The sequence below is a fragment of the Nesoenas mayeri genome (assembly GCF_963082525.1).
Source record: "Nesoenas mayeri genome assembly, chromosome: 15".
NCBI lineage: Eukaryota > Metazoa > Chordata > Aves > Columbiformes > Columbidae > Nesoenas > Nesoenas mayeri.
In genome coordinates, this window is record NC_137559.1 from 16,039,010 (window position 1) to 16,065,458 (window position 26,449).

At 33.8% G+C, this 26,449-nt stretch overlaps 1 protein-coding gene across 1 annotated transcript in view; it reads right to left on the reverse strand.

Moving 5' to 3' along the window:
- The window catches only part of LOC308046268 (maltase-glucoamylase-like), a gene marked incomplete at both ends in the record, with an annotated part of 45,932 nt that overhangs the window by 18,135 nt on the left and 1,348 nt on the right, over window positions 1–26,449 (reverse strand). Inside the window, 26 exons of the mRNA XM_080353997.1 lie at window positions 750–918; window positions 1,598–1,752; window positions 3,413–3,625; window positions 4,637–4,786; window positions 5,635–5,805; window positions 6,412–6,461; window positions 7,830–7,918; window positions 8,823–8,947; window positions 10,117–10,173; window positions 11,301–11,385; window positions 12,274–12,428; window positions 13,021–13,137; window positions 14,229–14,400; window positions 15,032–15,149; window positions 15,596–15,680; window positions 16,484–16,597; window positions 18,240–18,359; window positions 18,945–19,076; window positions 19,667–19,792; window positions 20,473–20,585; window positions 20,856–20,955; window positions 22,190–22,361; window positions 23,404–23,555; window positions 24,277–24,386; window positions 24,736–24,856; window positions 26,232–26,305. Coding sequence (XP_080210123.1) covers window positions 750–918; window positions 1,598–1,752; window positions 3,413–3,625; window positions 4,637–4,786; window positions 5,635–5,805; window positions 6,412–6,461; window positions 7,830–7,918; window positions 8,823–8,947; window positions 10,117–10,173; window positions 11,301–11,385; window positions 12,274–12,428; window positions 13,021–13,137; window positions 14,229–14,400; window positions 15,032–15,149; window positions 15,596–15,680; window positions 16,484–16,597; window positions 18,240–18,359; window positions 18,945–19,076; window positions 19,667–19,792; window positions 20,473–20,585; window positions 20,856–20,955; window positions 22,190–22,361; window positions 23,404–23,555; window positions 24,277–24,386; window positions 24,736–24,856; window positions 26,232–26,305 — 3,245 coding nt within the window. The remainder of the gene's footprint in view (window positions 1–749; window positions 919–1,597; window positions 1,753–3,412; window positions 3,626–4,636; window positions 4,787–5,634; window positions 5,806–6,411; window positions 6,462–7,829; window positions 7,919–8,822; window positions 8,948–10,116; window positions 10,174–11,300; window positions 11,386–12,273; window positions 12,429–13,020; window positions 13,138–14,228; window positions 14,401–15,031; window positions 15,150–15,595; window positions 15,681–16,483; window positions 16,598–18,239; window positions 18,360–18,944; window positions 19,077–19,666; window positions 19,793–20,472; window positions 20,586–20,855; window positions 20,956–22,189; window positions 22,362–23,403; window positions 23,556–24,276; window positions 24,387–24,735; window positions 24,857–26,231; window positions 26,306–26,449) is intronic.

Sequence of the window (26,449 nt, forward strand, 5' to 3'; positions counted from 1 at the left end):
AACGGTCGAGCATGCAGCAGAGACGGTTGAACGTGGAACATGCAATGGAAAACATTGACCAAGAGAAAGCATTTTCAGCTTCAAATTTTGAGGTCGATGTGTATCAGATCACTCAAGGTGTGGAGGGAAGAAAATGTATTTCTAGATTCAGAAATTGCTAATTTGAAAGAGCTTCCCTGGGAGAAAATGTTGTTATTTTCCAGTATTCCTAGTTAGCTGTTATCATCAAGACTTTATCTTATTTTTCATTTACTCAAAATGTTTCCATTTTCAAATAATAGCTGTAATAATGCACAGCTATCCCATGATTCATCCTTTGCAAACTGTCAATACTTGTATTGTGTATTAGCGCTAGAGTCAGGTTATGGTTGAACTCAGTGACCCTGAGGGTCTCTTCCAACCTAAATGATTCCATGATTTTATGATTCTATTAAAAACCAATACATGGGTGTGCTGAGACTATTTGTTTATTTATTGGTTTAAATTCATAAGTAGGAATCCAATCCTAGAGTTGCAGGACCTCAGGGCTCAAAATGGCAGCACCAGAGGTGGCAGGATCACCTCAGCACACAAAATGATGGCACCAGGAGCACCAAAATTGCTTCGAAACACAAAATGGTATCACCAGAATCACCTCAAAACATGAAATGGTGGCACCGGGGCACCAAAATCACCTCAAAAAAACCACACAAAAAAGCAGAAATTCCAGGTAAGAAAGCAAAAAAACCTTATTTTTTAATTCCACATACTCCAGGAGGTTGGTCCCTGGTGAACATCCCCCAGGTGTGCCAGTTCATGTCATGGCGAAATGTGGTGTGTTCGGTTTCACCAAATCCATACAGATACTGGGAAGCCAAACGTGTCGAAATCTGGATGAACATGTCACTGAAGGTGAAGGTCGGGAGCTGAGAATCCCAGCTGAAATGAGGGAAAGAGAACAAGATGGCAGAAAGTGTCTAAAAAATCTCATTATTCCCCCATTTGGAATAAAGCTTTTATGGTTATCAATAAAACTTTAACAACATTAGGACATTTTTAAGAATTTAAAGCATTTTTTGCACAGATTATGTTGAAATCTTGGGTGTAAATATTTCTTTTTGTCTGTTAGAAACTAAGTCACACTCTGATAGTTCTTCCAGCAACTGCCATAGATGTGGGGGGCTGAATTGCGAAATAAATAATTTACTCTGGTTGGCAAAAAGTAAGTCAATTTGCAGTTAATTTTTTATTATTTTAAAGAAGAGTTTAGTATTTAGTATTTAGCATTTAGTATTTAGTATTTAGTATTAGACAGGTGGGGTTGTTTTATGGGACAGACACAAAAGCTTGTCACGTGGCATTTAGAACAGATGGGACAATAAAATATTTTGGCTGGAAAATCAAAAAATAAAGGAAAAAGGTGAAGAAAGAAAAGAGAAGAAATAATGATATAATGAGGTGAAATTAAAGTAAATTTATAAATGAAAGAAAAATGAAATTAACAAAATGAAATTAAAAATTTAAACAAAAAAAAATACAAAATGAAAAAAACAAAGGAAAAATAAAATTAGTAAAATTACATTAAAACATGAAGTTGAATGAAATGAGTGTGGCTTACATCACCGTCCCTGTGCTTCGGCGTCGGACCTGGATGCCAAATGGTTTGTCCTGAACCACCACATCATAAAGTCGATTCTCGACCGTGCTCTCGGGGGCCGTGGGGAGATTTAACGGAACCGGCACCTCGTACCGTTCATTTGCATAATCATAAATCTATACATGGAAAACGCACATGGAATATGGATGAATTAGCAAGTTACGTTTTCGAGAATTCATGATAAAAATAGTGAAAACATTTTATTGTAATCACAGAATGCCAGGGATGGAAGGAACCTGGAAAGCTCATCCAGTGCAATCCCCCCATGGAGCAGGAACACCCAGATGAGGTTACACAGGAAGGTGTCCAGGCGGGTTGCAATGTCTGCACAGAAGGAGACTCCACAACCCCCTGGGCAGCCTGGGCCAGGCTCTGACACCCTCACCCCAACAAGTTTCTTCTCATCTTTCAGTGGAACCTCCTATGTTCCAGTTTGCACCCATTGCCCCTTGTCCTGTCCCTGGTTGTCACCAGCAGAGCCTGGCTCCATCCTCCTGACACTGCCCCTTTCCATATTGATCCCCATGAATGAGGCCCCCCTCAGTCTCCTCCAAGCTAAAGACTCCCAGCTGCCTCAGCCTTTCCTCATATGGGAAGGGAACTTTCATAATTGCTTCCCTACATCCTATGACAACAGCCTTATGTTCTTCCCATCTACACTCCCTTAATCATCTTTGATGCCCCGCACTGGAGTCTCTCCAGCAGTTCCCTGTCCTGCTGGAACTGAGGGGCCACAACTGGACACAAGATTCCAGGTGTGGTCTCCCCAGGGCAGAGCAGAGGGGCAGGAGAACCTCTCTGACCTACTGACCACCCCCTTCTAACCCACCCCAGGTACCATTGGCTTCCTGGCCACAAGGGCCCAGTGCTGGCTCATGGTCACCCTGCTGTCCCCAGGACCCCCAGGTCCCTTTCCCCTACGCTGCTCTCTAATAGGTCATTCCCCAACTTATACCAGAACCTGGGGTTGTTCCTGCCCAGATCCAAGACTCTACACTTTCCCTTGTTCTATTTCATTAAATGTTTCCCTGCCGAACTCTCCAGCCTGTCCAGGTCTCTGATGGCAGCACAACCTTCTGGCTGGTCAACCACTCGTCCCAGTTTGGTGTCACCAGCAAACTTGCTGACAGTCACTTTATCCCTCATCCAAGTCATTGATGAATATTTCAAATAGTATTGGTCCCAGTGCCTACCCTTGAGAGACTCCTCTAGATACTCCTATTGGCTGATACAAATCAATCTACAGACTGAGAGACTTTGAGATGGACACAGAAAATTGTTCCATTTTTTCTTACGAATAACAGTAAAAAATCTTGAACTACTGAATTTTCTCACCAATAACAGTAAAACATCTGAATTACTGAATGATGGTTGATGACATTTCCTGAAATAAGCATTTTCTTTCAATATGTACTTTCTCAAATTCCTTTAAAACATTTGGGTTGGGAAATTATGAACCTTTATTTTGGGCCAGGAATGGCTTATTTAAATGTATTGATTTAATTGTATTTTGATTTGTATTGTATATTGATTTAAATGTATTTTTGTGTGCGGTAAATAAATTTCAACTTTGGGGTTGAATTTTTAGCCAGATTTAAGAGAATTTTCTTCGGGTATCATAGAAATTGGCAAGAGTCAATCCAAAACTAGGAGCAACAAAAGCAATTTGGTTAAAATGAGAAATTTACTTAGATAACAATAAATTGACCAAAAACATTACTCCTGGAAATCACGTTATTTTGACCAGTGGAAGAATGTAAATTTGGAGAAATTCACCTTAAATTGCAGCATGTGGTTGGTGTGATATATCACCTCCAGGCGCAGGGTGCTGATCGGTGATGTGGATTTCGGGGACGCTTTGAGGTCCTTCTGTGTGAAGGTGACATTGGCCATCACACCAGAAGACGCGTACATGATATCAGCAATGGAATAACCGTTGTCGGGGCCGTTGTAGTAGCAGTAGGGAATGCTAAAACCAGAGGTGACTTCCTGCAGATGGAAATGGGATGAGGTGATTTCCTTTCAATTTATATCTGCTTTCTCAAATTCCTTCAAAATATTTGGGTGGAGAAATCAAGAATCTCTATTTTGGGCCAGGAATGGCTAATTTAATTATTTAAATCAATGGAAACAAATAAAATAAATGAATAAAAATGTAAATGAAACAATATTTAAATGAATATAAATTAACTGACAACTATTTCAATTAATTTAAACTTTCTGATGTGATGACTTTTTAGAAGTACCTTTTGTTTTTATTTTTATTTAGCAGCAAGAATTCCAAACCCCTGGTTTTTAACCGGGTAACTAATTAATTTTGAATTTGGCCCCAAAATCTTCATGCTATTGTGAAACAATAAAGAAGTGGCGCTGAACCCACCTATCTCTAGACTATTTTAATTATAATTAATTAGTTCAAGTCTGTTCAGTCCCATCTGTATCATCACAAAGTGTCAATGATTTGATATTCCCTCTATCTGTGAATTTCACCTCAAAAAAACCCCCAAAACAAACATTAAAAAACAACTTTAAATCTCTATTGTCTGGACATTTTGTACACCTTCAAGAGAATGCGCCCCAAATTAATTCATATGAATATCTGGATTTATAAAAAAATAGAGATTTAAATAAGATTCAGCAGGGGGATTTTTTTACAATGAGGGTGGATGAAAATTCAAGGTTTTCCTCCGAGAATCTCGATTCCAGAGGAACCTGTGTAATTTAAATATTGTTATTTATTTGCTCATTTATTATTTACTTGGATTTATTTATTTTTCAATGAGTATAAGCTTTGGAGACCTCAAGTCTATGCGACTTTTTACAAATTTGTTATCAACTTAAAAAATGCCAAGTTTTTCCTCTATTTTTCTCATACTACAGAAGACCAGAAGTTGCTGAAAATTGTGTTATTTTCAGAAATGGTCCTTGAAAGGACAAACGAGACGGTTTCTTTTGTTGTAAAAATACAAGTCCCAATTGGTTTTCAGGAAATGTTCTTACTTCCCAGATGCAGCCGAGCCGTTCGCAGTTTTCCTTGGATGCACTTGGGTTGGGATCACAATCGAATTTCTCATTGTCGCTGATTCCCAGTGTCCACCTTAACGAGTGTGATTTTCCAAGTTCCAGCTGGAGCCCTTGTATGAGAGTGACCTATAAATGTTAAACAATAAAGCATTATTAATTTTTTTTTGTGTTTTTTCAGATACTTAAAAGCAAGAAATTGCCCTCCACAAACCTTAGGAGCTCTATAGAGAAACCTTCATTTTTACAAACTTATATATTTGAATTTCCTGTCTGGAATAGCTGAAAAAGATCCGATCCTGCAGATGAGTGCGCTCTTCAGAAAAGCAGATTTTTATTTTTAAGTTTTAAATTGTGTGTTTTAATTTTAATTTTTAAAATTTTCACTTCTATGTTTAATTTTTCCAGTTAATAATTGTCGAAAAATGTCAATATGATTTACCCTCCTACAATATTGACTAAAATCCTAGAGCTGTCAGTCGCCTTACAAATGAATGTAAATGAATGCAAAAATGGAAGTTGTGTTGCATGCAATGTTTGAGGAGATACTTTTGTATGTTATTATGTATATAATTAAAACAAAAGTGCATATCATTATTAGGTATAATTATGTAAACTATAAATATTATTATTATACATTATTATACAACAACAACAACAACATAATAATAATAAAAATAATAATAATAATAATAATAACAACAACAACAACATTATTATTCAGGTAAATATCATAATTTTACGTTTTAGTAAAACACCTCAGCTATACTGTGGCATTTGCCACAGTACCAAATAATCTCCTTTTCAATATATAAAATACAGAAATATGTCAGTCCAATGTTCCTAATTTTTTTAAATTACCTTATTTTTTACTTATTTTTATTATTTTTTATTATTTTTATTATATTAATTATTTATTAATATTAAATTTTATTAACAAAATTTTATTAATTAATATTATTATTTTTTAAAATTACCTTATTTACAGGATCGTAGGTGAAATTACGCCATGAAATTTGCACATTGTTGTTCTGAAACACGGTGACGGACACTGGTTCCTGGAGCAAGCCCAAAATTTTGACTTCTTCGAACATCAGGTTGTTGGGATCCACGTAGTTGTTGTGCGTGACATTCATTTCTAGGACGTTCTGAGGAATAATGAAATAGTTTTGTTCAATTGCCAAAATTTCTCCGGGTTTAAGTTGGCAAGCAAGATCATTTTCCTGGGTTATATATATATAAAATTCTTACATAAATTATAGATGTTTCTGTATTATATGCATAATATACGTATATACGCATATAACAAATTCATGTTCTTCATCTCACTCGTTGTAGACATCTTCTTTTTAAATATACCAGAATTTTTGTCAAATTTTCTAATTTTTGAGATCAAACAATCCATTCATTTCCTTCCTTATCACAACTGTCACTCGTGCTTTACAATTTTTCAGCTCTATAAACTGTTAGAAACTCTGTAAAGTTGTTCTGGGGATTTGGGTTGTTTGGTGTTTTTTTTCAGTTTGGAGAAAGTTTGGAATCTCCAGATATTAAAAAAAAAATAAAGACAAATTTTATATTTCCTCCTTGATCAAGTGACAATATTTTGAAATGGCAATTTTGCAGGTACTTCACTTTTAATAAAAAAACTAGGAAAAATAGGGAGAGGGAAAAAAGGTAATGCCAACAGAAAGTTATTAGTGATTAAAATTTTAAATTAAAATTAAATCCTTTAAAAAAATATTGATACTTACACTGGACACTTTGAAGTCATAGAAAATGTAGTTTTTGCTGGTAACCGTGCCTAAAATGTGGGGGAAAAAATTATATTTCCAGAGCAGAATAAGATGGCATGAAAATAAGTGAGAAGAGGAAAAAAAAATCATTAATGTTATTATTAATTAATTATTTATATCATTATAATTAATATTATTATCCTTCCTGTTACCTCCAAACCACCCCAAACTGCAGCAACTTACAACATTGTTTGAAGAGGAAAAAAAATGAACTTCCTGCCAATACAAATCTCTCAATAAATTCACACGGGGCGTCAAAATGTCTACATTTTCCTGAAATTTTGATTGTTTCATTGTCTTTTTCAAGTTCAGAAGTTGAGATGTGATGTTATTGATATTTGCTGCTAGGGTGCCAAAAAACACCTAGCCTGCCCATTTTTGCCCTTTCATTATAAGTTTTTTAAATTTTAATTATTCTTAATTATTTTCACTTAATTATTACTTATTTGTTACTTATTTATTCTTAATTATTATTACTTTTAATAGCCTTTCTTTACTGTCTGTCATAACCCACTTTTTTTTCTCCCGAATTATTAATAATTTTCTCTTAGGTGAAGGACTAAATATTCCAATTAAATCCAATTAAGTTATACATATTATAAACTTATTAAATTAGTTAAATGATATATAAATTTAATTGGTTTTTATAATATATATAATTTATGTCATGTCATACTTAAACAAATTTAAATTGAATAAATTATCCCTGTTATAAAATCCAAATGAATATTAAATATTCTGTCTTTTCTAGAAAATGTATCTTGAAGGATAAAACTTCAAAAGGCATCTGAAGGATTTAAATATCTAAAGTGAACTAAATCTCATGAAAAATGGAAAAATCAAGATAATTAAGATAATAAAATTAAGATAATATTTTGCTTGGTGTGACTGGAAACACATGAAAACATTCTGAGGTCCATTTGCACAATAAAAAAGAATAATAATTTAGCCTAAAATAAAAATTTAAAAAATGAAGAAGATTGCATTTTTCTATATGTAGTAATAATAGCTTGTTGTAACTTTATTAAAGAAAAAAATAATTTACATTTTATTTAATTGAATTTAAAATTAAATTTAATATTTAATTTGCTTATGATAATTTAATTTCATTGTCACAATTTAATTTGATTTTCCTGATAGTTATTTCACTTAAATTAAATTAATTACAGTGACTTGAATTTAAAATATAATTATTTAAAAATAGAATTAAATTTAAAATTTTAAATGAATTAATTTTAAAATATTTTCAAATTAAACAAATCACTTTTAAAGCTTAAAAAATAATTTCAATCTTTTAAATTTTGCTCCTCCCATGAAGCCAAATCAACTATTCGATCTGCAAGTATTAGTATTTGGATAATCACGATTTGATTCACCTGTCGATTCTCCGTCATCCCAGAATAATTCCCCAACGGCTTCATTAGCATCATCCAGCGCGATGATGAGTCCCAGGGGATTCTTACGGCTGTGAGAAAAACAACCAATTTACTATAATAAATTATGATTAATTTAAATTAAAGTATATAATAAATATCATTATTAAAGGTGTTTTGTCTCCGGCTGCAGCAGCAAGCAGTGACTGGGAGTTATTGCCAAATTGCAAATGCTAAAGATTACTAATTACTAACTCAAACCCACAGATACCGCTACTGGTAATAATGTGATGTAGGGTAATATTAAGAGTAATACTAATAATAAAACTGATATTACTGATAATACTGCTAGTGTTAATATTCGTGCTGATATTTATGATCATTCTAATTTAAAAAAATAAACGCGCATTAAAATGAAAAATAAAATACCCCCCAAATTAAAAATAAAAAGGAAGAAAAATAAAATCAAAAATAAATATAAAATAAAAACAAAATGTAAAATAAAACTTAAAAATAAATATTTACCCCAACATTAAAATAAAATTTAAAAATGTTAAACATCAGAAATAGAAACCAAACAACAAAAAAGAAAAACAATAGTTAAAAGACTAAATATCAAAATTAGCAAGAAAATTAATGTTAACCTATAAAATAAAAATAAAACAAAATAATCAACAAAAAATAAAAACAAAAAAAAATTTAAAATCAGAATAAGAATAAGATTAAAAGTGAAAGAAAAATTAAAAGAAACAAAAAATTAAAAATAAAACAAAAATTAAAATTAATAAAATTTTAAACTTTCAAAAATACAAAAACAAAGCTAGAAATGATGATAATGAGAGTAACGCCTTTTTTTTCATGTGATCAGGTGGCCATGAGTGCCTTCCTGCTCCAGGCCGGGTTTACCCAGGAGTTTAGGCCGGGTTTACCCCGTTCAGGTCACGTTTACTCAATTCAGGGCAAGTTTACCCAGCAGCTCAGGCCCACGGGGTTTACCTGTCTGTAGTGGTGCTGGCTGGGCCCTGGGTGGGGAAGATGTGGCCACCACGCAGGTGCAGCCCCAGCCGCTCCGCGGGCAGGTACAGGTCCCAGTGCTGCCGCCGCGCCCACAGCCGCCCTCCCTAATTAACAGGGGAAATAATTAGTCTTTCCTCCACAGGTGTCGCTTCTTTCTTCATTTGCCCTTTTGCAACAGCAACGACCATGAATGTCCAACCAGCAGAGACCACAAAACTACAAAATTCTATCTATAAATAAGTCTAATTATTGAATTTCAACTTACTAATTCACCTTATTCTAGCAGATTATTTAATTAATAAGCAACCTGGTGACAGCCTCTAACAAACCATGGTCCTTTCCCACTCACTGAAACCACCACCACGGGGTGGGAAATGGATTTTCAACAGCAACGCTCTGTGCGTTGGTAATACTATGAATATATACTATATATTGCTTAATATCATAATTATCTATTAATTACACATTCAATATAATATATTATACATTAACTATATGCTTAATATCATAATTATCCATTAATTATATATTCAATATAATATATTATACATTAACTATATACTTAATATCTCAATATATTTCTGCAGATATGTAATTTAATATATTTAATATATTTGATCTTTATTTGTACATTTAATATGTATAGATATTAAATATTCAATATCTAAATCTTAAATACATATTTAATATCTACAACAAGACATAATCTATACTGCTTTGCATATATTGTACATTCTATACATTTCCAGAAAGGAGATAAGCAACATTTTGTGCATTATTAATAATATATAATATATAATATATAATATATAATATATAATATATAATATATAATATATAATATATAATATATAATATATATAAAAATATTTTATATATAAATATATTATTAATAATATATAATATACTATATTTTATATAGTATATAATATATATAATAATAATATATAAAATATATAATATATAATATAAATTATAATATATATAATTTTTATATATATTTATAAAATATAAAAATTTATATATATTATAATTTATATTATATATATATTTTTATATATATTATATATATTTATTTTTATAGAGTTTTTGTAGAGTTTGAAATATTTGCTATATTTAATGCTATTTACATAATTAGCATATTTTAACCTTGTCATTAATATTTTGGTAATTAATAATTTTAATGTTTCATTCAACCCGTTGCCTCTCAGTCCCCAACTCAATCCCCAGGTCCGTCACCCTCATTACCCCATAATTAATCCCAATTACTCACCGAATGGTAATCGTACCAGACTGCATCGGGGATGTACGCCTGGATCACCTCCACCCCCTGCCGGTTATTCATATTACTAATATTATTAACAATATTATGATATATGATTACATTAATTATATTCCTTATTAATATTATTGCTATAACTATTACTATTATTCTTTATATTATTGTTGATTTTATTGTTACTATTCATAAACATTGTAAAATCTTAGTTTTCTTTACTCCACATTGGCTCTTTTCAGAAATCAAAAAAAACCCAACAGATTTTGCTTTTCAAAACAAAAATTAATGTGGATTTTGGACAAGATTTTGCAATGGGAAAATCTTCAATTTGTATTTTAATGTTTCTCTTGGTTAATTACAGGGAAAAAGTGAAATCAGGTGAGAAATGAAATGCAGAATTTTACAAAAGGAGAGGAAGATAAAGGACAAGAAAGCACAAATAATGGAATATAAAATTTAATGGTGCAAAAGGGCAAAATTTTCTAATTCAACAGTGATAAAATTGTATTGCGGGCTCTCTCATAGCAAGTAGAAAATAAAGGAAAAAGAAATATGAATGAGGAGTCCAAAGACATACGTTTAATATGCTTAAACATATACAAATGTAAAGAGATAAAAAGAAAATATAAAACTATACATAATATCATAAAAGTATATAATACATAAATTTAAAAAGAAAATGGAGTTTAAGGTTATCACTAAATTTATAAAAAATTTAATTTAAAGGACAATGAATTTGGAGAAAATGGTGTTTAATATGTATGAAACAAAGATATAATTAAAGTTTATATTAAGACGTGTTTCCATTGGAGATGTATTAAAGCTCAGGACAAAAATATGAATACAAATACATTTAAAACCTAGGGAATTCTCTTTCCCATTGTCACCAAGACAATTCAGGCTCGATAATGACCAGAGCAATTTGTTGGGTTCAATGGGGAAAATTTATCAAAATTTTTATAGTAAAATTTGTATTTTATTTCCCAGTTTTAAAAATAGACCAGGAGTGTGAGTTCAGGGAAATACACCTGCACAAAATAGGGGAATTCAGATTTTTAAAGCAAATAAAAATATCACCCCGGTCTGAATAAGTGAGAAAATCCACAGGTAGTTTCAAACAGAGGGAATAATTTGTGTTGTGTTGGTTAATTAATTACAAATCATGAATTGAGAATTACCGGCTCAAGCACAGGGGTGATGAGGAGCCCAGGACCCCAGAGGAATTGTTTATCTACATTCCATGTCACTTCATCAGAATAAAACCTGTTAAAAATATAGGAAATCAGCAGCATTAATTGCACTTATATAATAACAGATCAATTAATATCATCAGAAGCAATCCTAATGTTTCAAGGTCATGGTTGTCTAAAATCACCGCTGAAAAGTTTCATATGGTGATGCTGCAAGATGATTAGAAATTAAAATAAATTAAAATTTTAAAAATAATAAAAAAATTTAAAAATCAATAAAACGAAACTTTAAGATTAAAAAAAAACATATTACAATTTTAGACTATATTTGCAAATGGAGAAGAATTTCATCGACTGCCAGTGGCATTTTGTAACTCTGAAATTATTTGAAATGAATATTATGGAGGAGAATTTCATCGACTGCCAATGGCATTTTGTAACTATGAAATTATTTGAAATGAATATTTTTAGTGCTGCTTTTAATGTTTAAATTATGTCCTGGTTTTGTTAAAAACAAGTTTCTCTTTCAGTGAATTTTTCCTGTCAGCTAAAGCCTTCATATTAACTGCATTTTCCGGGAGAACCAGACACATGTTTTGGTGAACATAGCAATGGAATGTGAAGTTATTGATCAGCACGGATGGACATCTCGGGAGAGGGGCGACGAGAAACCGGTGACCAAGAAACTGACCAACTGTGTATAACATTCCATTCACGTGAATACTTCATATAAAATGGGAGAATTTAATTAAGTTTAATTAACATTTGCAATGCTAGATTTAGGTTACGGCTGGACTCGATAAGACCCTGGGGATCTCTTAAACCAAAACGATTTGATAGTTCTGTTAATACAGCCAACTGCACAGATGCCAATGGGGAAATTGTAAATTTGTAATTTCCGGGGAAATTCTGGGGATTTCCATGGAAATTCTGGGGGTTGCCAGGAATTCGTGGTTCGTACTCGTGGAGCAGCGGCCGAGCCACCGTGTAGCCGCGGGTGTGGGCGTGGTAGAAGAGCGTGTACAGATACGGCAGCAGCGTGTAGCGGATGCTCAGGTAGAGCTTGGAGGAGTTCACCAGAATGGAATCGGCACCAAAAGAGGCGGGATCCTGGGGCTGGAAAGAGGCAGAAACATAAATGAAATAAATGAGAAATGAAAAGAAGAAATAAGAAGAGGGCATTTAAAAATAAACAGAAACATGAAACATAAATAAAAATAAAAAAGTAAATATAAAGAATAAAAAAAATATATAAATATAAATATAAATATAAATATATAAAAATATAAAGTAAAAATAAGACTAAAAATTTAAAAATAAAATTACAAGAATATGGAATTTAAAAATAAATGTCAACATAACTAAAAATAAAATATAAATATACATAATAATAAAAAAATAGTAAAAATATTACTATAATAAAAATTAAACCAAAGTAAAAATAAGGAATGAAAATAAAATAAAAATAATTTTAAAATTATTTTAAGTAAAAATTATCATTGTTCTTGCGCATTCAGGATACAAACGAAATGATGCCAAACGCGTCTCCTGGTACCCAAAATTCACCTGACAAAGCTGAACCTTCTGGAGCAAGGATTTCCCAAAACACCATTTTGAACCAGTGTAAGCACCAGTGACAGAAATTGAACGATCAGAATTGAATTGAATTTTCAGAATACACACTTTGGTAGCGGGATTTACCACTTACGATGCGTTTCTCGGTGTTGTGGTTCCTGGAAAAGGGGTAAAACGCTCCCACTTGCATCCACCGCCTGCAAAGTTCTTCTGACACATCTTCAAAGAAACCGCAGATATCTGCTCCCACCTGAAATAACAAGAAAAGATGTGTGGCACATTGTTTTCAGTTCATCCCGACTCATTTTCCCATTGTATTTTCCTCTAGTTGAAGCACAGATTTTCTGATTATTTTTTCAGCAGAAGTAGATTTTTCTGTATTTTTTCTCTGCCTCCAAGGTCTGAAATTTATTTTATAGTCACACTATCTCGACAATGGGAATTGGAATAATTTGTACTTAGGAGCTGAAATTGAAATCAAAATTAAGCTGACTATTCATTCACAAAGTAGTTTAAAAGTCACATAAATTCAAATTCTGAAAAGTAAAATGGGTATTATTTAATGAGCCTCACTTCAGTCATTAATAAATGACAAATAGCAGAGGTATCAGTGCCTGGGAATCAAAAAACCAATATATTTTATAAAGAAAAATAAATAACGAATGAATAACGAAAATGATAATAAAATAAATACTAAGAATGAAATAAATAAGAAAATCAACAATTAGATAAATAAATAAATAATAGAGACGGATTAAGATAAATTAAAAAAATCAATACTGTGGTAAATAATGAAATCAATAATAAAATAAAAACAAATTATTTTATATGATTGTATGTAATTAATATTAATTCTTTTAATTTATTTATGCATGTATGCATGTTAATGTTTTATATAATTATTTATATTTACCATTTTATTCTATATTCTATTTTAATAAATCTGAACTAATTTCTATTAATTCAATAGTTTTTTAATATATTTTTATATATATTTATTTATCTGTACATTTTATTTGCATTTTTATATCCTATTTTAATTTATATTTATTAATATAATTTATATTTCTTCGTATATTCAATTCATATTCATATTTATTCATTCATTATATTTATTCATATAATTTATTCAGACATTTACTGAGACTTTTTATTTTTATATGTATTTTTTATCTACACATCTTTGTATTTTCATATTCTATTTTGTTATATTAACTCATAGTTTTTTCATACAATTATTTAAATGCTTAATTTACAAAATTTTTGAATCCTTTCGAGATTTTTTAATTTAAATTGTTTAGAGATCTATTTCTAATGATTTGATATTTGCAGTTCCCATACATATGGGATGCCGAAGAGGCCGAACTCCAGCATGCCGGGAATGGCCCAGCGCAGGTGCTCCCAGGTGGCCGTATTGTCCCCCAGCCAGTGACCAGCAAACTTCCCTGACCCCGCAAACGTCGACCGTGAGAGCAGGAAGCTGCGCTTGCCTGGAAAGAGCCGTTCAATGGCACTGGAAGAGAAAGAGATTGGGATTAGGGAAATTAGGGAAAAGCTACACGACTGGTGAAGGGACTTGAACATAAGACCTATGGGGAGAGGCTGAGGGAGCTGGGCTTGTTTAGTCTGGAGAAGAGGAGGCTCAGAGCTGAGCTCAGCACTCTCTAGAACTACCTGAAGGGCAGTTCTAGCCAGGTGGGGGTTGGGCTCTTCTCCCAGACATCAGCAATAGGACAAGGGGCCATGGGCTTCAACTCTGCCAGGGGAAATTGAGGCTGGCGATTAGAAAGCAATTCTGTGCAGAGAGTGGTCAGGCATTGGAATGGCTGCCCAGGGAGGTGCTGGATTCAGCGGCCCTGGAGGTTTTTAAACTGAGATTGGCCATGGCACTTAGTGCCATGATCTAGTGAATGGACTGGAGTTGGACCAAGGGTTGGACTGGATGAGCTCTGAGGTCTTTTCCAAACCAGTCTGTGATTCTGTGATTCTGTGAAATTAATTAAAATAATAAGATAAAGCAAAAATATAAACATTAAAATGAATAAACATTAAATTAAAAAATTAAAATACGGCAACAAGGATAATGATAAAAACAAATACAAAAATTTCCCGTTTTCAGCCAAATTTTCAGGCAAATTCCTCACCGTTGTGTCGAGATGGTCATGGAGTAGCCAAACAGGTTGTGAACGTCGTATTGTCGCCCCCACTGCTGCACTGCGTCCATGCAGAGTGTCTGGGCATACAGGACTCTGTCAACAACACCTGTAGTGCATTGAAATCGAAACTGAATTTTTTTTTTTTTAAATTAAATTTAATTACAGGAAAAAAACAGTATTTCTGTTCATTGTTTTTCCCTTCATGTGTGTGAATGACATTTTGCCCCTTTTCTCAGTTTTTAACCACAAGATCAAAGCTCCAGCTTCTCCGTGGTGTCATACAACGTTACTGCAGGTTTCCAATTTTAGGAATTGAATTATTTTTTTCAATTTAATAAACTTAAATCCAGCTTCCAGATGGATTTTGCCTACAAAGAATTATTGACCCAAAACAACTACACCCCAAATTTCTGAACAATTTGATCTGACCGTGTAGTGCCAAATTTCAATTTCTTGAGAAAGAATTTAAACTTTTTAGCTGATTGGATGATAATTCACAAATATTCTGATTTCTATATTTTTCCACTCCACAGCTAAAAACGAGGGACTTACGGGGCGTGAAAGGAGGATAATTCAGGTCATTTTGCCCACAGCCGCTGGCTGAGCCTGGAACAAAGCTGGCTACTTCATTCATATCCTGAAAACATTGTAAATTGCAGATTTCAAATATCACATTTATGCATAACAATAATTCCTGTGTTCTCAGCCAAACATACAGTTACAAACCCAGTAGTGATTTGAGGATGTCATCCAGCAAGGAGGACATGAATTTGCAAGATAATTTAAAAATATATAATAATTAAGAATATAAATTAAAATAATTAAAATAAAAATTAACAATAAAATTAAAAATAAAATAGATTAACATAAAAATAAAAATAAGAATAAAAATAAACATTACTACTAATTACTAATTATTACTAATTACTACTAAACTACTACTACTAAATCTTTCTGAATGTCAAAAAGCTGATTTTAAGTGGTGACGACCACTCCATCCAAACTGGAGAAATTAAGTCAAATAATTGTTCCCAAATCCTGCGTTATGAACAAATGTTATTTGTCCTGGCCTGGAAATTGTTATAATTAATATATTATAATTGTACATTATAATTAAAGTATATAATAAAATATATTATTGTATTATAATTATTTTCTGGAGGGAAATAATTTCTCCCAAGCAGTGGCATTTATTAAAACTAAAAGCTAAATCAGCAATTACCATCCTGGACTCAGTTCTTGGATAATTACAATCAATTACTTTAAATTACTGCAAGAAGCATCAAATTAAATTTCTAACAAATCCATAAGACTCTAGAAAAACAAGGATTTTACCCAAACACATTGAAGAGAAAATATACAAATTCCACACGGATTTCAGGTTATTTGCAGGAAATTTTCCTTTGAATCAATCCAGACCAATTTGGGGGAATCACTCACAATCCAGATGCCGTCGTAGGGAACCTGGTTGTAAAATATTTGACATTCCTCCACCCACCAGTTGGTGCACTCGGGGTTGGTGAAGTCGGGGAACACGGTTCTTCCTGGCCACACCTGCCAATAAAAAAGTGGAAATAAATAGATTAATTTTTAAAATGAATTTGCAGAAAGATGGAAATTATCAGGTTTCCTTCAAAATTCTGGGCATTGTTCTATTGGAGAAGCATTTGGGAATAAAATTAATAATTTTGTAGGACAGCTTTGATACCATGACTGGTGTGGCAGGATGCAAAACCCCCTCTCTCCCCCTCCCTCCTTCATCATGGAAGGAGTAGGCACATCTCCCTCTCTATTACTTGAGGCCAGCAGCTTCTTTTGTTTGGCCCCAGAGCACCCTGGCCAGGGCCATTAGGAGAAGGGAGTGCTGAGGCGCCAGGGAGCCGCTGGGCTCTTGCAGCCAGTGTTGGGGTGCAGAGAAGCTTCTAGAATGCCTACAGTCAGATCTGATCAGCCAACAGAAAAATGGGATTCTCGTCGAGACTCCGCCCATTGTCGCGGGTCTCTCGGAGCACGAGCAAGACGCTGCCGCTGAGAGCCCCTCTGGGATGGAGACTGCGCTTGCCTCGCCGCCACGGCTGTGAGTAAAACTTCTCACTGGTTTGCGAGTATATTTATACTTTTCGTGCACATATGCACGTGTAACTTTCCGTGCTCAATATGAGCACGTGTAAAATTAATCCTCGCAGAATCGCAGGTGTATTTTCCTTCTGTGCACATTTGCACGTGTAACTTTCCGTGCGCATTTGCACGCGTAAAATTCCGTGCTCAATACGAGCACGTGTATAAATTATTTCCTCGCACAATCGCGAGTGTATTTTCCTCCCGTGCTTCCACATAAGCACGTGTAATATTCCGTGCACATTTGCACGTGTAAGTAAATTAATCCTCGCAGGATTGCGAGTGTATTATAAATTTACCCTCGCAGAATCGCGAGTGTACACTTTCCGTACTCAGTACGAGTACGTTTATCTCTTTAAAAATAATCCCACACCATGTTCAGGCAAGTGTGTACTTCTCCGGGACTCAGGGCGGCTCCGGCATTGTTCTGGTGAAGCCACGTGCATGCACACTGTGCACCGCCTGTTGTATTAGTTGCTGCCCCTTAATAATTTTCCTCAACTGATATCCGAACCTGTATTTAAGTCACTTTTGGAGGGCTAAACCCTGTTTCTCACCGGTTTAATACAAGTTGTTTTGGACCCTGCTGTCCCTTAAACTAACCTCGGGGGGCCTCTGTGACAACTGGAAAAAGGTTTTTGAGCTGTGAATCACTAACGTTATCAATTAATATGAATTATCATTAGTAATATTATCTATCATTTTAATATATGAATTATCATTCTAATAAATATGAGTTATTGTTATTAATTATTCCTAAACTTACACACAGAAACAAGGCAGAAAGCAGCTTCAGTAACTGATGAATTCTGAACTCCAAACTCGCTTTTCAAATCAAAAATTATTCTGAAGTTATGAAAATTTTCCAAATTTGTCCTCTTTTTCTAAAGCGATTTTCAAAGTAGTAAATAGAAAATTAAAATATATTGACCACCCGTGCCTCCCAAACCTTCACAATTGCTTTCCCTTTTGAAAAAAAACAAAATATTAAGAAAATTTATGAAAAAAAAAAACACGAAAAGTTGCAAAATTTTGAAAATAGCAAAAAAATGGCTCAAATTGAATGGATTTTTTTTACCTCTCCAACTAACGGTGTGACTCCATCTGACTCGTTAACCCAAATGTTCCGGTTTTGGCCCCTCTCATAGGCCAGGTAGGGGGAACCATCCGCCAGAGCCTCAGTACTGATGGCAGGATCCTAAAATGGGAAAAATCACCCCAAAAGAAGAGGTTTCTCTTGGTTATTGGTTCTCTACAGCAAGTCTGAACATGAAAATGAACATAAAATGATAAATAATGTCCACTGATTACGCAGAGCCCAGCAACAACACAGAAAGATGTCTCATGGTACAACAGATATAGTATTATATTAATAATAGTAATAAAAATATATAAATTAAAAAATAATTTCAGATAATAATAAATCAATAAATAATAAGCAAAAAAGGAATAAAATAAATAATGAATAATATATAATTTCTTATTATCTATGGTTATTAAAATAATATTAAAATAAATTATTATAAACATATAAAATATATATAATGGTTATATTACGTTACATTACATTATATTAATATTTTTTATATGTAATTGTTCTCTATATCAATTTTTGGTTTGCCACACTATTTCTGTAGGACCCAGCGGCCACATGGAAAGATGTCTCATGTCACAACATCCATATTAAAATATAGATATACATGAACGATATATACTGATAATAATAATATTTAAAATTAAATAACGCAATTTAAAATGGAAAAATACATTTTTAAATTCTTACCAGGATGAGGATGTATTTTTTCCCGTAACCATGCAGAAAGCTTTGGAAACTGGGCAGGTCTTTGTAATTCACTTTGTCATAAGTAAAATCTTTTCTAGCCTCCATGTAGTCGATGTCTGTGTACTGGACATCCTGCAAGGAGACAGTTCTAAATTTTGGTTAAAAATTGGTGAAAATTTGGATTAAAAATTCCCAGAAAAGCAGAAGGATGTGGACACCCACAGGATTTTCTTTAATTGCTATCAGTTCCTAAATTAGGGAAAAGAAAATAGCAAGAAATATCCATGTACTGGACTTCTTGGAAGGAAATGGTTCAAAATTGTGGTTACAAATTTTGTTTAAAATTATGATTAAAAATTGATGAAAAATGGGGATAAAAATTCTCAGAAAAGTAGCTGGATACGGGCAGCTACAGAATTTTTTTAAACAGCTATCCATTGCTGAATGGGGGAAAATTTAGCTAGAAATACCTGTGTACTGGATGTCCTGGGAGGAGATGGCTCAAAATTTTGGTGAAAATTGTGGTGAAAAACTGGTGAAAATTTGAGTTAAAAATTGGGAGGAAAAATAATGAGAAATGAGGAAACGTGGAAATAAACATATTGAGCTGGACAACTGAACTGAAAATTTGCTCGCACAAAAAAAAAAAAAAAAAAAGGAATGACATTTAAAATTTTTACAGAAAAGTGAAAAAAGAGAAAAACAACCTGATTTTTACTCACGTATGGGAGGTCGATGTCCCGGTTGCGCTCCACGACGGCCTTGACCTCCTCCAGCGACTCGTAGCCATAGCGGCTGAGCTGGAAACCCAGTGTCCAATAGGACGGGAACGCCGGCAGCCCAATAAACTGGAAATTCAACCTCAAAATAGTGAGTGGTGGTGGTTTGATAACACAAAATTCTCTGATTCTCTCTCAAATTATTCAATAATTCTATAATCACCCTAAAATTCTAAATTCTCAAATGATTCTATAATTCTGTAATTCTAAATTCTAAAATTATTCTATATGTCTAAATTCTAAAAGGTTTCTGTAATTCTAGAATTGTAAGTTCTATAATGATTTTATAATTCTAAATTCTAAAATGATCCTGTAATTCTAGAATTATAAATTCTAAAATGATTCCATGAGTCTATAACTCTAAATTCCAAAAGTCATTCTATAATTCTCAAATGATTCTATAATTCTGTAATTCTAAATTCTAAAATTATTCTATATGTCTAAATTCTAAAATGTTTCTGTAATTCTAGAATTGCAAGTTCTAAAATTATTTTATAATTCTAAATTCTAAAATGATCCTGTAATTCTAGAATTATAGATTCTAAAATGATTCCATGAGTCTATAACTCTAAATTCCAAAAGTCATTCTATAATTCTACATTCTAAAGTGATCCTGTAATTCTAGAATTATAATTTCTAAAATGATTCCGTGAGTCTATAACTCTAAATTCCAAAAGTCATTCTGTAATTCTAAATTCTACAATGATTCTGTAATTCTAAAATTATTCTACAATAATTCTCTAACGTACCGTCACGTACTCCTGCACCACCTGCTCAGGGGTGTCGCCCAAAAAGACGTAAAAATCAAGAATTCCACCAATTGTTCGGTAGGTGACGGCTGGTGCCGGCTGCAGGGCAAACTCTGAGGGCAAAAAACACAACAACATTAACTTGGGGTATTACCTAAATCTCAAATCACTGTGACACTGAAATGAAAGATTGAAAAATTACAGAAAATATCTAACAAAAATATTGAAGGAAACCCAAACCCGTTACTGGAACTTTAAACTTTGTCATTTACATAATATATTTAATTTTTTTTCAATATTTTATGAGCAAACATCCTTATCCATGGTGCTGCAGATCATTTGAATAATTGTCTTTTAAATATTTATGGAGGAAATGTCCTTACCCATGGCATTGCTGTTCATCAAGAAAACGCCAAGCGAGGCGCCGCTGGTGTCTTCCAAACACATGAAGAAAGTTTGAACACCGTATAAATTATCCACGTTCTAAAGAAAAACAGAAAATATGACTCTTTTTTTAACCAAAATTCATGCACGCTGTGGTGTCTCAAAAATATCCCACATGTGAAGTTAAATGTGTCGAAAGGAAATCAAAATAATGAGTTTCATTATTTTTATTTTTCTCTTTTTCGGGGATGCCTTTGAGTTGCTTAAAATCAAAAGCCCAAATTTGAGGAAAACAAATTATTTCAAAGTTGAGATTTATAAATTTCATCTCAAGTAAGGACAGAAAGAAAACAAAGGAGAACTTTTCTACAAGTTTTCTCAAGGCAAGTTCCAATTTTTGGTTCAAAATACAAAATAGATATTGCAGCTCATAGACGATGCCTCAAAAGACAATTCTAAAATATTAATTAAGTGAGCTGCTGACGTTAATTACTGTCAAGCTGCTCCCTGAATCTCATTCATGTCACTCAGCATTCAGTGTATCCCCCTAAAAACTGTTGCAAATCCGAGTCAGAAAAAGGAATAAGCAAAGAAAAATAATATAAAAGCTGATTTGAAACAAAAAAATCAAATGAAATCACAAATGTAAAATGAAATACTGGTTTTAAATCACAAAAGTTTGCACATTGACAGAGTGATGGAGTGATATTTTGCCAAACAGAGGCAGATTTGGGGTAAAACGTCTCCTTGCAGATGGAAGAATATGCATTTATGCTTTTTGAAAAGTGTGTGCCCTAGAAATCACCTGGGGAAAAAAGTAGAAAATGGGGAAAAAAGTAGAAAATGGAGAAAAAAATAATTGCAGGCAGAGCTGCTGCTAAGGGCATGTTTGCGTTATTTCTTAAGATACAAGACAACAAAGGGAAAAATTCTAAATCTATTGAATTTTGCACACAGGTGCACGGACAGCAAAAGACCCAACCAATTCAATCCAAATATTTCAAAAAATCTAGTCCAACGGCATTTTTTTGGGTGGTATCTCACATTTTTGTGACACTTGGAGAGCATTTAAGGAAAAAAAACTCAGTGGATATTGATGCAGCAATTTGCTGAAATATCAATTTTTTGATTTGCTGCAAACTCCAAGTAATTCAATCCAAATCTTTCCAAAAGTCTACTCCAACAGGGATTTGTTTTCAGCAGTATCGCACATTTTTGTCACATTCGACGAGCATCTAAGGGAAAGAACTTGGTGGATATTGATGTGCCAACTATGGCTGAAGTCCAAAATTTACCCAAAAAGGAGGAAAAGCTAAAAAAGTTAAGCTCTTACAGCGGAAGGGGCGGAGTCTCGGCTAAACATGGGCCACGTCTTCCAGTTGACGTCATGTCGGAATTGCTTGTGCACGTGCTCGCCCACCCCATAGATGTTGTCACTGGGGAGTTTGATGGAAACTTGTAAAAATTGTTCAGAGTAGATAAGCGGCCCAATGGTGGTGTCAAACCTGGGAAAAAAAAAATTCAAATATTGCGTAAAATGTTTTATTTTATTCATTCATATTGCTAAACTCCCCCCCCCCGAACCCCAAATTTTCATTTAAGAATTTGTATCACGAGCCACTACTAATTTTTGTCATCTGCACCTCATAGTCTGGCCAAATTCATGTGAAAATACAGGGTGTTTTTAATAATAATGTATTAATTGTGAATTATTAATCGTGAACCATAAAATGCAATATTTGTGGTTTTTTCCAAAATAAATGAAAATCTAAGGAAAATTTAAGCAAACAGCCCAACATTTTTTCTTCAAAATTAAAAGAGTTGCAGAAAAACTGAAGCAATCTTCCATAGCGCTGTTTCAAATAGGTCCCAAATTATTTTGCCAAATTCAATGAAAACCCATGGAAAAATCGAGAATTTTTTCAGAGCGCTGTTTCTAACAGATCCCACTACATTTAAAAATTCACGTGCCAAATAATTCAGTCTTGAGCACCCACTGCTTCTTTCACATGCTTGCTAATGAGGCTATTAAGAAAGCAAATAACGAGGAAAACAACAAAAAAAATCCTACTTAGTAAATTTGAAGAATTTATAGCAGTCAGCTAAGTAATCACTTTTTAAATGTATTTAATAAATATTTCCTCCTGACACTTCCGCCTTTTGGTGGGTTTTGGCGCTGTTCATCCAACTTTGATTTCTTGAGGTTTGCAGTTCGGGGTTTTTATAGAAAACGAAGAGATTAAAAAAATGTAAGTGGAAAATAAGATGTTAAAATCTAAAACCCATGAGAAAGAGCTGCTAAAATCCCAGATTTTATGTGGAAAGGGTTTTTCCATCCTGTTCACCCATCAAAAGATGGTGAAACTCAAACCCAGTGAGATAGAGCTCCAAAAACCCCCAATTTGGGGGCTTTTTCTCCAGAAAACCGTGACACCAGTTGTTGCGCTGGAGGTCGGTTGCCTCCGGTGCCCTTTTCATTTGCAAACAGTTTCTTCTCCTCTTCGATAGATGGACACAATGGAAAGACAAAGCCCCCAAATGACTCACACGACTTTGCCACTGCTGGCCCGGGCCACCCGGAGGCCAAAGGGCTTTTCCTGGATGGTCACGGCGTAGGCCGGGGTGGAGGCGGCCGGACCCGTGAACGGGCCCACGTGCTCGTGGGGAACTTCAAACCGTTGTTTCTGTGGGTCCGTGAGCTGCGCAGGGTTAAAGGACAGAGGAGGTTTGGTGAACAGAGTTAGAGATTTGGGGATTGGAGAAAGGAAAGAAATAAAAAGAAAAAATGAAGAAAAAGAAAAAAGAAAAAAGAAAAATAGGAAGGGAAAGGGAAAAGGGAAAAGGGAAAGGGAAAAGGGGAAAGGGAAAGGGAAAGGGAAAGGGAAAGGGAAAGGGAAAGGGAAAGGGAAAGGGAAAGGGAAAGGGAAAGGGAAAGGGAAAGGGAAGCAAAAGGGAAAGGGAAAGGGAAAGTAAAAAAGGGAAAGGGAAAGGGAAAGGGAAAGGGAAAGGGAAAGGGAAAGGGAAAGGGGAAGGGGAAGGGAAAGGAAAGGGAAAGGGAAAGGGAAAAGGGAAAGGGAAAGGAAAAGGAAAAAAGGGAAAGGGAAAGGAAAAGGAAAAGGGAAAGAAAAGGAAAAGGGAAAAGGAAAAAGAGAAAGGAAAAGGAAAAGGAAAATATTTTTTTTAAAAGGAGAGAAAAATGTAAGGAAAAAAACAGTAAAGAAAGAAAAAACAAAGAAACGGGAAGACAAAAAATGAAAAAGAAAGAAGAGAGTTTAAAAAAAATGGAAGACAAAATCAGATCTTTTTTGAAATGAATTTGCAATTTTTCTCACAGAGAAGAGGAATTATTGGCCTTTATACACCCCCCAGCACCCCATTCTGCCCCAGTCCCAAATCTGCCCCAACTGGTGCCCAAATCACCGTGAAGCGCAGCCGGGTCTGTGTCTGGAACTGCATGGTCAGCAGGACGGAGTTGACATCCTGGCCAAAGAGCGATGGCGATGGGAGACGAGTCAGCATCGCCTCCAGCCCTGGTGGGGAATAATGACATTAAAATAAGGTAAAATAAGGTAAAATAACATGAAGGGAAGGGAAGGGAAGGGAAGGGAAGGGAAGGGAAGGGAAGGGAAGGGAAGGGAAGGGAAGGGAAGGGAAGGGAAGGGAAGGGAAGAAATAAAATAAGAAATTGAATTAAATACAACAATGCAATGAAATGCAATGCAATGCAATGCAATGAAATGAAATGAAATGAAATGAAATGAAGTTTAAAAGAAATAAAATAAAATAAAATAAAATAAAATAAAATAAAATAAAATAAAATAAAATAAAATAAAATAAAATAAAATACAGCAGAGCAGAGCGGTTTTGGTGTGGACTCACCCTGCGGCGTGTCCCGTGGCCCCGTGTCCACCCTGTAGCCGTGGTCAGAGGAGAAGAAGCACCAGGGGGCGCTGCTGGCACTGAGGGGGCTCCAGCAGCAACCACGTCGTGCGCACAGCGCCTGGAGCAAAAACCCCACATTTTGGGACAAATAATACCAGAATAACACACACACACCCCAAGTTTTTATAATATCTCTATATCTTTGCACACACAGATTTGGGGATGAAAACCCCACATTTTGTACAGAGAAATGCCACAATAACGCCCACCCACTCCAAATATATCAAACATTTATAACATTTCCATATTTTGACTTTGGCTCCAAATGGGTTTTTCAGGTGGCAAAGAGCATGGAGATGTTCGGGGAACTGAAGTGGAAAATTCTTAAGTAGTTCTGATAATAAAATGAACATTTTGGACATTTGGTCTTTCTTAAGACCACAAGTGACACATATCTGGTGAAGAAATTAGAGAAATTGGGGAATTATTGGCAAAAATAAGAAAAAAGTCATGTGCTGAAGGCAGGATAAAAGCTGAATATCTTATTTGGACTTATTTTATTTTATTATTACCCTGCCTTTGATAACCTGGACTTTGATAGGATTTATCACTTTGTATAAATAATCATTCACTCTCTTCGGGCTATAAGAACCATAAAACACCCATAAAACCAATATAACCCACGCAACAGCTACTGCATCCCCACCAAAAAAAAGAAAAAATAGTTTAAAATATAATTTTAAAAGGTAATATAAGTGTCTTTTTAAGTGTTATTTAAATGTATTTTTTTCAATATAGTTTATATGTATTTTTAAATAATTATTTAAATAAATTGCATGGAATGAGCTTACATGTCATTTAAATAAATTGTCATTTTCCCAGGGAGTATTTAAGCCGAAATCCACTTAGCAGTAAAACAAGCAGTAGCAAATCATCATTATTATTATTAATATCATTAGTAGTAGTAGTATTGGTGGTGGTATTATTATTATTACTATTACTATTGCTATTGCTATTACTATTACTATTACTATTATTATATTGTTATAAGTTTATTTATTAGTTAATATTTAATGTGGGTCACTTGGTACAGTTCAAAAATATCAACGAATTCAGCAGCCAAATTATATTAGATGTTATTCTATGACAGTATGATAATGTTTTTTGCTGGAAAACCAAAATAACGCTCGATTTTCTACATTCTGATCTCCATTACCAAAGGACATACAATTTGCTGCAGAAAATATTGCAATATTTCTGCCTAAAATTTAAATTTCAATCAACACATAGATTTTGTCTCTGAGGAGAAAAATCCAGCTTGGGTTGAAATTGGTTAAATTGTTGATGGCTGCACCTCGCCAAAAAAGTGTTTAAAAAAATCCCTTTTCTGGTATTAAAAAGTTGCTATTCTTTTGTTATTATTGGAGTAATTCATCCCATGTTTTATAGCCTATAGTGGCATTTTTTTTACAGATTTTTCTCATTTTTCAGACCTTGGTGGCAACTTCATCTGGGATGCAGTCGATGCGCTCCGTTATTTCCACATTGGGGCAATTTGGGGAAAATTCTGTGAAGGAGAGAAATTAAGAGATTAAACTGAAGATTTTTAATTAAATTTTTTATTATTCTTACTATTACTACTACTACTATTTTTAATTTTAATGTTACTACAACTAATTTTAATTGTAATGTTATTTTTCATTTTAATTTT